Consider the following 11,655-nt stretch of genomic DNA (forward strand, 5'->3'; position numbering starts at 1 on the left):
ATACTGCATGTCTTAAAATAAATAAATATAAGTATATATTGGTAGCGGATTGTTGCGAAGTAGTTTTAATATTAACTTCATCTGACAATCGACATTCCTATTCATTAGATGATAGGCTTTTTCACCGTATGTTATCACTTCGTTCAGTTTCTTCTTTGTTGCAAAGCCTAGTTTATTTGCGCTTTTCTCCAAATTAAGTTTGAAATGTCAGACTTTTGGCTACTTGTCTTTTCAATAATTTACCTATCTTGATTAAAATCATTAAAATATTAAGTTTATTGGGAATAATAAGCCACACTATTTAACACAGTTTCTCAAGAACTGAATATAGTTATTGCATACGGCATTAAGGCTCAACTAGAAACTGCTAAAACTACATGTGTTCGAAATCCAAGAGTCCGACGCATTCCCCAGGCAGCCTGCGCGTGAACGGCGAAGAGACCCTCGGCTCGCCCACGCCGCCCGTGCAGGCCGCGGCCGACCTGCCCGAGCTCAGCGACGCGCTGTACTGGGTGGGCGGCGCGCCCCCCGGCGCCGGGGTGGAGGCGCCCTCGCTGCTCGGCTGCGTGGGCACCGTCACCGTGGATAGAGAGGGGTACAATCTGCTGGATACTGCTGCGCGGTATGGCGTGGAGCTTGGGTGTGGAGGCAGGGTAAGTAAAACCAGAATGTTGCGTTTACAGCTGAAGAACCTATTAGCCCTACAAAGCTTTGTCGATCGAGTAAACGTCTCATGACTGAATTATTATTTAAAGATTATTGGCTCCAATTATACAATCAAAATATATTTTTTTCTTCAATAAAGTTTTCTCTTGGCACATGAACTTGTTATAGTTATTGCAGCTAGTTATTATAAATTCATAGAGTCGATAGAGACAAATAATTACGTAATGTAGTCTTTAACATCGAAATGTATTAGAATCTGCATAGCCACCCATAAACTACATTTACTACCTACATTTCACAATCGTCCAAACGTTGTTTATTTCAGACTCTCCGCTCAGCAATCTTCGAAGGAGAGGGCTATGTGGAGCTGCCCTCTCCAGCGTTCCGACGAAAAGCGGCCTTGGGGCTTACGTTCCGTGCACGGAGCCCCAACGGTCTGCTGCTGTACCGGTCTCCTTCCGGTTCCAGTGGCAACGAGGTGGACGATGAAGACGATGGAGATGATAAGCACTATCTGGTGCTGGCACTAGTTGATGGTTAGTTTCAAATGTATGACATTGATTTGTTGAAGTCTGTGCCAATTAATTATCCTATTTTAATTTCTCTAAAGGAAACCATACAGCGACTTTACTGTGCTATGTTCTGAAGTACGGGATGAGCCAAAAATAGTTACTTGAAGTGTTCCATAGTCCTTGAGGAGAACAAGGACAGCTTCTAAAAAAAATTGTCCTTTGTGATATCATCAGTAATAATACCATTCCAGGTGAGTTAGAAGTGATGGCGTCTGCTGGCAAGAATGAGCTGCGGCTAAAAATAAATGGTACGAAGTTGGATGACGGCCGGCTGCATAGCGTAAGGCTAGTGCGCGCACATAAGCAGGTACGATCTTTGTTGTTATTATTTATTACTAAGACTGTTTTATGAAATTCAAGTGCTAAACGAGCTTGACGATAAGAGGTCATCGCAGCCTACGGACAGTACATAATCAACCCTAAATGAAATTCGGGTTTGCCTAACTAAAGTGGGCTAATGCAGCCTTTCTATAATTGGAAATTAAGCCGAAACGCCTTGTAGTCCAACCCTCGTCATTGTCGCCTAAAACCTTGTTTAACCATATCCTTCGAACCATAATGTAGTTAGCGTTTAAAATTGCTCTTATACGGTAGTAATAAATATAATAGTGGGGCCACGGAAGATTAAGTTGGTCATTCAAAAACAATTTGGCGGACTAAGTACTATGATCTAAACCTTTACAACATTGTGTACACTACTTTCAGCTAGAAGTGTGGTGCGACGAGAAGCAAGTGGGCAGCGGCGCGCTGCCGGGGGGAGGCTTCCCGCAGCGCTCGCACGGGCTCTTCCTGGGCGGAGCGCCGCCGGGGAACAAGCGGCCGGTCAAACCGGTGATACCCACGGTGGACTTCACTGGCACCCTGATGGATTTTATTGTGGATTCTAGGTAAGGTTTATTAATAGGGTAAAGTAATGCTGCTCATATCACTACATAAAATTTATTGCTAATTATTTTTGAAGATTGGTTAAATATGTAGATAGTGTTATTTTTTTCGATTATTTAAATTCATTACTATAAAAAAAACTTACAGTGAAGAACCAGTTTTAATAAATATTCGAATTATTAATAAAGATATAAATAATTAGCATTTTAAAATAGATATTAATTAATAAGTAGGTACGATTCACTCCATTTAATTCGACCAATTTGTATTTAAGATGATAACTTTTCACAGGCAGTTATCAAATGTTTGTTAATGTTCAAATCAAGATAAAAATATTATATTCAAATGAAATCGTCTTCGTCTATCAATTGCTGTTACTTTCTAATCAACGCCCGTTATTAATATTTAATATATCCGAATTTCGCTTACCATAAATATGAGTTGTGATTGCTCACTCATGGTGATTATTATTTTGTCCTCCAGTCTAATCGGCGTGGAGAGCGCGCTCCGCTGGGGCGGCGTGCAGCTGGGCCGCGCCGACGCGCCGCGCCCCGCGCCGCCGCCCGCGCCGCGCGCGCTGCACGCGCAGGCCGACGCCGCCGCGCACTGCTCTAAGGTGAACTAGTTTGTAGAGACCGCGCCAAACTGCTAGTCCGCTCCAAATATAGAAACGAGTCGCGTCGCAACAGCGAATTGTAGATATTAGCAGGACGAAAACAGCGCGGTCAAGTTCAAACAACAAGTTGAAGCAATTCAGTGACACATCTAAAAACAGACGTTATTCGCCCCGATTAACGTTTTCGTATTTCGTTACATCCTTAAAATATTTGAAATTAATTGTCACTACAGTTAATTTAACGCCAAAGAAATTAAAAAATAACACGAAGTTAAAGCATAAGAATTCTTAACAAGATTTTTCAGACTACAACGTTAGAAGATATAATATATTTATCTTCTAATGTTGTAAGTATTTTGTTAAATAAGAAGTGAGAATAGTTTACACATTAACATCGATATACTAAGGTTCGGTTGTCATCATCGTACATAAAATTCAGATCCACAGACCTGTGACCAAACAGATCACATACCTAAATAAAACTCGTTCATTCCAGTCGTCGTACACAGTGGAGGCGGGCGCGGTGCGGTTCGGCGACGCGGCGGGCAGCCACGCGACGTTGCGCGTGCGGCCGCGGCAGCCGCGCCACGACTTCGCCGTCTCGCTGCAGCTGCGCACCTTCGCCACTGAGGGGCTCGTGTTTCTTGTGCCGGTGGGTGTACCACCTTATATTAAAGTAGTCTCATTATAGTATAATTAAAATAAAATTAGTATCATAAAAATAAAATTATAGCTATAGCTATTTTATACGATTTTATTTAATTTTTAACAGACTTCAAAATAGCAGGTCCTGTATTTTAATCATTATTTATGTTTATCTGTAGGTCTGCGATTTTCTCAAAAACTATAAATCCGACTTGGATGTGATTTTCGTTTTTAAAGCAACAGGAAAGAAATAAAGGAGTTGTTTGTAACATTTCTTAATTTATAAAGCTGCTTAGAGAACGGGCATAACTTAATATTTTATATGTAAAATTTCAACGTTATGAAATAGATAGATCTTAGGCAACTGACAGGTGAAGTGCATAATTAAATTACTCAATTAAATTATATTTAAATTTCCAGGGTCCCCGTGCAAAACCAAAGCATTTCATAGTCCTATGTATTCGTGAGGGGAAGTTAAAACTGGCCGTCCGCGGTCGCACCAGGAGGGATCTGTCGTTACCTGCGAACATTTCGGATGGCACTTGGCGAGCGGTATGTATTTTATAAATCAAGACATATTTAGAAGGTGGTAGAACCCTTTGTGGTTCGACTCCGGCGGCACCACCGCCACACCTATTTCTACCTAATAACAGCAGTGTTAAGCGCTGCTGTGTTCCGGTTTGAAGGGTGTGGTAAGGGTGACAGACTTTTCCGAGGCGTTCCAGCTTAGTCCTCAGGGGTAGCGGCGCATCTGTGGCTGACCTCAGGAATCCTATCTGGGGTTGATTACAGATGTCCATGGGCGGCAGTAGCCACTTACCATCAGGTGGACTGCATGCTCGTCTGCTACTCTTATATTATAAAAAAATATATATTGACCCGAAGATTTCAGTTAATATTCATATTGAGTCATGATTAAGTTGATTAAGCCTATTAAGTTAAATACGTGTAATTTCACCACATTGATACATTTAAAAAGACTATATCTAGTGTCATTAATATATGTTGTACTCGAGTTTTGTTACACTATTTTTGTCTATGTTATGAGTATCAACAATTTACTTTAATTGATAAAAATGTATAACATAAACAAAAAAAATACATTAATATAATAGAATAAAAGAATAAACAAGAAGTAAACTCGTACGCTTAAGCCACAATGACACTGTGTTTTATTTCGCAGGTCACGGTCCGGATATCCAAGACGCGCGTGGTGCTGGCGAGCGGCGGCGCGGCGGCCACCGCGCGGGCACCGCCGTTAGCCCGCGCAGCTAAACTGTTTATTGGTGGTTTACCGCCAACGCCGCCGCCACACATACCTAACTCTGTAAGCTATTGTTTATGCACTCAAAATAGTTGGCCTATAATCAGATTAATCAAAAATAAGAAACTACCATTTGAAACATATTTTCTTGATAGGTCACTTTGTTTTATATTGGACATCTACCTAATTATGAATTAGACTATACATACATAGTATAGTCCGCGCCAAACTTCTAGTCCGCTCAGAATATAGAAACGAGTCGCGTCGCAACAGCAAATTGTAGATTTTTGCAGGACGAAGCCAACTTAAGGTCTTAACTCCCAATACTACATTGTTTTTAAACTAATAACAAATGTATACCATGACCGTGACTTCCCGCGTCCCTACGTAATTCAAAACTAAAGCAGGCAGATTCATGATACAAATGAACAATAATAATAACTTTTCACATTTCCAGGTGTTGCGTGTGGGTGGTCTGGTGGGGTGCATCCGGCGCGTGTCGGTGTGCGGGCGCGCGGAGGACCTGGTGCGGGACGCGCGCGCGCACCACGCCGTGGGGCAGTGCTTCCCCAGCGTCGAGAGGGGGGCCTACTTCGCGGGTATCACTGTGTTTATGATTTTCATCCAAAACTTGTGAAGAACTCGCAATACCTCTATGCACTATAATTCAAGATACTTTTTTATAGTGCTTGGTTTTTTTTTATTCATATATTTCGTTATTTTATATTATTATAAAGTTGGTTAAAATGTGACCATGGACGGAAGAAACCACATACAACTGTGTGGTCTGCATGCCCATTTACTGAACGTTATTGTTTAAGTACATCCGCAAAGATTGTCAGTGCCATACGCCACTTTGTGTCCATTTGCATTGATAATCTGAAAACACATTTTTTACGTTTTTATCTATCTGCTAAATAACGATGATTCCATCTATTCCTTATTGTTCTTTATGATAACATCTATTGCCAGGCGACGCGCATGCAGTATGGTCGAGCAAGTGGTGGAGTGAGGAGGCGGAGTCAATAGAAATTAAGTTGCAGTTCCGGTCCACAGCGCCCACTGGTGTTATATTCTCTGCTGGCGGACTCCTACTTGAGCTGAAGGATGGGATGGTAAGTAAAATGTGGACCCGTTAAAAACAATGGGATCACTTTAAAAATAATGTATTTTTTTCTATAGCGTAAAGATATTATTATAAAAAAAATTACAGGTAGCGATGAAAATCGCGGCATTTTGCTTGTTGATCACAATTGTGATTATTGTGCATAGATGTCATGTATTTGATGCTTGTCTCTGGACCTGCTGTATTGTTTGTAGGTCGTTCGTTATTTTCAAAGATCGATTTATGTAACATATTTATGTAATCCACTTTTGTGAATATACAGGGTGAATTTTTAAAACGGGCCTTCAGGGCCAAATCCGAAACTATAAGGATTAGCGAAAAATGCTGAAAGGAGTTACGAGGCCGATTTTGATAAAAACTAAAACTGCATCATTACTTTTTTAAAATAACTTTTTCCCTAGCCGGGAATCGAACGAGTTCATTTTGAAAAAAAATACACCCTCTATATTATTACACTATCTGATAGTGTTGCTTATAAGGATCAAAATCTGGGAAGTAATGATAAATTACAAACTAAAGGAAAAGCCTCAATTTTAAGAAAATACATATTTTTTTATATTAATTTGGCAGTTAAGTTCCCGCCATTCATCAATTTAAACATTTCGCGTATTAACAATTTTTGGCTCAATGTTTCAAATCATTCGAAATGGACGTTTTGTTCTTCAAGAATTTATATTTTTATGTCCGACTTAGTTAAGGTTACTTTTAGGACCATTATAATAGATTTAACTTGCTATGGGCGGAGTTTTATTTAATACAGATGTAAAATTGACAATTTGCGAGAATGTCTTTTTCGAGTCAAATCCGAGTGATATCTAAACAAAGAGATATAGAAAATCATATTTACTGTTGAAACGTAGTTATAAACAACAAACAATAACAATTTACTATTTAATCACTTATCTATTTTTATTAAAAAATAAATCCTAAAAACGGCGGTAATTTACTTGCCAAACTATTACTTTCTCATACTAAGCCGTATGTCACGGTTATAACATCGAATAATTAGTTGATTAACCAACAAATTCTTCAATGGTATGACTTACGTATGTTTCTAAAGAATTACACATAAATCATTTGTTATGTATAATCCTTAAGGATTAGTATGGCAATGTATGGAAAAATATGTATTTTCTTCAAAATTTTCCTTTTCCTTTAATTTGTCACATAATATTAGTTCCCAGAATTTGATCCTTGTAAGCGACACTATCAGATGGTGGCATAATATAGAGGGTGTAATTTTTTTCAAAATGAACTCGTTCGATTCCCGGCTAGGGAAAAAGATATTTTAAAAAACTAATGATGCAGTTTTAGTTTTTATCAAAATCGGCCTCGTAACTCCTTTCAGCATTTTTCGCTAATCCTTATAGTTTCGGATTTGGCCCTGAAGGCCCGTTTTAAAAATTCACCCTGTATACAATATTTCATTAGTTGGAAATACATTTCCATTTTACTTATTTTAATTCATGTTAGAAATTATTTATCAATTTTAATTGTTTTTTAATTTATCCAGTACCTACCATGAACGCAAAGTATGCGAATCTAAGATTTGTATAAGCTGCTCTGATTTACGATCAATTTAGTTACTCGTACCTTACCTCGACCCCCAGGCGGTGCTGTCTCTGGGCGGCGCGCGCGCGGAGGCGCCGGCGTCGTGCGGCGCGTGGCACGCGGTGGCGGCGCGCGCGGGCCGCTGGGCGCTGTCGCTGGCGCTGGACGCGGCCGCCGCGCCGCCCGCGCTGCTGCCGCAGCCGCCCGCCGACCTCGCCGCCCGCGCCAGCGCGCCGCTCGTCATCGGAGCTGTACCTGGTATGTACTTTAATATGTGTGTTGTCATTGTTTGTTTTAGTATTGAGAAGCAAACCAACATGCACCTAGTAAGTGGTTAATTGCGCCCACGGAAATCTGTTATCAACTTCAGATAAAATTTAAGTCCTCCCTGAACTCTCTCACAGATGTGTTGCTACATTACTGAGAGGGGGCCATTCAGCCAGCGGGACAGCGGCAAGGATACCCCGAACTCCTACCGCCTAAAAATCTTTATTGGAGTACTCTCAAGTAAAAATAGATGTAACTGTGGTGCCTTCATAGTAGAACCACAAAAGGTTCTACCACCTACCTACATAATAATTATGCAACTTATTTATTTACTACTTATACTTATTTATATATGATGCACTAATTATTACTTTACGCACGATACAATTCTATTATATTAACTTATTCGACTACAACCTTAGTATAATCCCTCTTAAATTTATTTTCCAGAAGGCAGCCTAGAGGAAGGTCGGGAGAGCTTCAAGGGCTGCATCCGCGACGTGGTGGTGGGCGGCCAAAAGCGCAGCTGGACTGAGATGGAATCTCTGCATAATGTCTTACTGGACTCGTGTCCAACCCCCTAGAGTAAGTATCATCTAAAATAAAAACATTAGATCAGAATCGAAAATGAGTATATTAAAAGTATTGCAATCCATCTATTTTATGAAGTCTTGAGTGTCTACGAACTTTGCAACCAATGCTCAGTAGATTAGTTGAAACCTAATAGAGGTATGTTTACCTTCAAACCGGAAACGTAAGAGATTCAATAACAGATATAGGTGGCGGTAGTGTCATGGTAGTTAATCCATAGAGTTCTGACACCCTAAATAGATTACTCATCTTAAAAGTCAACATCTAAAGTCTAACTTTTCCTTCATCGTGATACTTATTTTTATGTGTTATTGTTTATTATCAAAATGTTATTACAACATTTTTCTTTTAGAGAATGTCCTAGGACAAAGAAAATCATCGACAAGGAAATTGAAAATAGTTCGCACGGAAGAAATTTATGAAAAAGTAAGTTCGACGGAATTAGATAATCGATAATTATTACAAAGTTCGTACAAAAAATAACTGTAAAATTTTTTGGATGCCAATACGGTAATAAGCACAAATTATTGTATTTATAGATGTAGTGTGTAAAGTGCCTTATATGTAGTACTAATTTTTAGTAAGTTTATGTGAAGTCAGGTAAACCAAATCGTGCCATTCTTGAATAAACGCCGGACAAAAGTTATGTGTGATTAGCATATAAGTTAGTAAAGACAATATGGTCAATAATTGCTCCCGATGTCGTGACAATATATTGGTAAATAATACTCACGATACTCAACTAAAATGTAGATTATAATTTCAAAATTATTGCTATTTTATCACGTAACATATACCGAGAAGCATTTCCCACAAAAGTTGTAGTTTTTTATACTTTATTGTATATTTTATGAAAACGTCTTTCTTTAAGCTTTGGAGGCTATCTGCCAGTGTTGCCAACTACATTGACTATTATCTTCTGATGAACGTAGCTGTTTTTATATTTTTCCTGAAAACAAAAACTGTGAAGAGAATTTATGAACTGCATTACTACAGAATCGCTAAATATCATACATTTTTAAGTTGCCCCTTAATTTAAGGGAAAGCTTCTAAATTGGCAACACTGCTATCTGTAGAGGCTATGAGTAATGAAAAGCCTATCTGTCATAGAGAAAACTCAAACGTAATATCAAGTAATGTGTTCTACATTATGAATATATTTATAAAATATAAACGAGTAAAATAAAAACTTAGTTCCAATTTTTGTTAATAAGTTAGTCTTACTGTAAATACTTGTTTAGTATAAGACTTTTAATTGTATGTGATTTGTTATTACGTAGCCAAACAGAGCAGGCATCTACTAAAATATTATATGTATAACATCCACCGTTTTGATCGCTTGGAGTTTGTACTAAAATTGTACGTTTTTCAACTCACAATAAAAGATAATGCTTATCTAAAATATGAGTGAATCATGTCGTGATTCATATTTCTCGTTTATTCATTTTTAGACCAATCGACGTACAATTCGAGATAATGAGGGCACAGTGTGAATTAAGTTCATAGTCACCTCTGCATGAAAAAAAATTGGGTGTCTGTTTGGCTATTTCGTCTACGGTCTAACATCACATTGTGAATTTGTGAGAACGGCACAATACTCATATGTAAATAGAATAGAACACTAATGTGTAAAACAACCAGTATTCTTCTAGAATAATTGTAAATATTATATAAATAGGTATCTTTATTTTAATTGTATGCCCGCTAAGTTTAGATATACCGTCCTTCAATATTGTAATTCAAAATGGCGGCATGGCGGCAATTGCAAATTCTATAATTATTTTTTATCTTTTGCACGAGTGACATGCCACATGTACAAAAGGTCACCATTTTGAATTTTCTTTTTATTGAAAGAAATTGCGTATTCGTTAAACTTTGCATAATATCGCATAAACGCTTTTGTTAATTGTCACAAATTGTAATAACATATTTATATTTGGAGTGTTAGTATCAAAAATGTTAACTTTTGGAACCTTTCTTAAAGAGTTTTTGACACATCAGTACTTAAATCATCGAGTACTTAAGTACTTTGAAGCAGTCTAAGTTACGAGTCATTTAAGTTATGTACATAATAAGTGATAACTTAGGGATCAGCTTTAATAGATAAATGTGGTAGTGCATTGTATGTCACAAATTTGCATTAAATCTTGTAAGTTTAAAGTAGTAAATACGAATCAATTTATAGAGTATGGGTTGCCAGCATTTACAAACTTTTATATTTCTGTTATAATTTGAACAGGATAAAAAACACAAAATAGCACTCCGTGAAAGCAATTCGAAATCTATTAATTCAATTCTAATTTTACATTCATTATTATTAATTTTGTAACAGAAAGAGGTGTTTAGATTTATATAGCCTTGACTATTCACTTAAAACTTGTTTGTGTTAAAAGATTTTCATTTCTGTAGCCATCTGTAACCTAAATAATATACTTACATAAAGAATGAGGAAAGCATTTCGAAGCTGTTATTATCGCCACAATCAAAATTCTGTACAAGGGCTCAGGAATAAACTTTAAAAAAATTTAGAAAATTGATTAATTACTTTTGAATTGATAGGCCCTAATCCCTTTTTCTAAAAGATCTGATTGATGGCTTCATCTGGGTGAACGTCTGCCCAATATAAAAATTTAATAAAGTAAGATCAAGAGTTAAGACACCTTAAGATCCCCCTACTGCCGGCAACCATTCAGAAATTAAATATTATCAAGTCATGTCCCAGTCTTGAGCGTGTTCAGTAGTTTTAACCATTGTATATAATAATGCCTGTAAATAGATATTTACGTATTTATTTTAATAGATTTTGAAATAAAAGCCTGATTTGGCAATAAAAAACATTTATTTTCATTTAATCATACGTGTCATACATCACAAGACGGTTTTAACGATCGCTTTGTGCATACAAAATGGAATTCCTTGAAATTCTCTTAAAATGAAAAAAAAATATTTGTTTAAATTAAATAGGACTTTTTAAGTTACAGATACATAAAATTGTTACAGAACAAAAAACAACAATAAAATTAAACTTTTGATAAGTCACAAAGCGATCGTTATAACAAAATTACCCATTTTCAATCCCCAACTCCCATATCAGTACATTACGACGTCTCATCCAGACGTCACCTGGACAACTCCTACGGATTTTTCATGTATTTTGACATTTTTTCTATAATGGAACGTTTAAATATACTCACCACCGTATGTCTTATCAAAAGTAATACAATCTATTCTTGGAAATAGAATTCTATAATAATTATTATTTTTATAACGATTAGTGCAATTTATAACAAAAAATTACCAAATTAACATGCACGATCAAGATATGCACGCTGGCGATACGTACAATCAATACCTGAATTACTTATGCATATGCATGAACAATACACGTGCATAGACGTCATCGCATAGCATGAACAGCAATTTACATATGGCCAACATGCTTATCGTTTTAACGTCATTTTAGATCATTTAT

At 37.3% G+C, this 11,655-nt stretch overlaps 1 protein-coding gene across 1 annotated transcript in view; it reads left to right on the top strand.

The window, feature by feature from the left end:
- LOC140747844 (laminin subunit alpha-1-like) overlaps nucleotides 1-11,022 on the top strand; it is an 87,771-nt gene extending 76,749 nt beyond the window's left edge. Inside the window, exons 24-36 of the mRNA XM_073080462.1 lie at nucleotides 415-653; nucleotides 992-1,202; nucleotides 1,430-1,545; nucleotides 1,944-2,125; nucleotides 2,607-2,739; nucleotides 3,236-3,391; nucleotides 3,805-3,936; nucleotides 4,568-4,711; nucleotides 5,106-5,247; nucleotides 5,621-5,763; nucleotides 7,385-7,583; nucleotides 8,043-8,177; nucleotides 8,536-11,022. Coding sequence (XP_072936563.1) covers nucleotides 415-653; nucleotides 992-1,202; nucleotides 1,430-1,545; nucleotides 1,944-2,125; nucleotides 2,607-2,739; nucleotides 3,236-3,391; nucleotides 3,805-3,936; nucleotides 4,568-4,711; nucleotides 5,106-5,247; nucleotides 5,621-5,763; nucleotides 7,385-7,583; nucleotides 8,043-8,176 — 1,931 coding nt within the window. The 3' untranslated portion in view covers nucleotide 8,177; nucleotides 8,536-11,022. The remainder of the gene's footprint in view (nucleotides 1-414; nucleotides 654-991; nucleotides 1,203-1,429; nucleotides 1,546-1,943; nucleotides 2,126-2,606; nucleotides 2,740-3,235; nucleotides 3,392-3,804; nucleotides 3,937-4,567; nucleotides 4,712-5,105; nucleotides 5,248-5,620; nucleotides 5,764-7,384; nucleotides 7,584-8,042; nucleotides 8,178-8,535) is intronic.
- Nucleotides 11,023-11,655: the final 633 nt, after the last annotated feature.

The sequence above is a fragment of the Epargyreus clarus genome, unplaced genomic scaffold (genome assembly GCF_041222505.1).
Source record: "Epargyreus clarus isolate Ecla_fem2 unplaced genomic scaffold, WU_Ecla_fem_2.2 ptg000015l, whole genome shotgun sequence".
Classification (NCBI taxonomy): domain Eukaryota; kingdom Metazoa; phylum Arthropoda; class Insecta; order Lepidoptera; family Hesperiidae; genus Epargyreus; species Epargyreus clarus.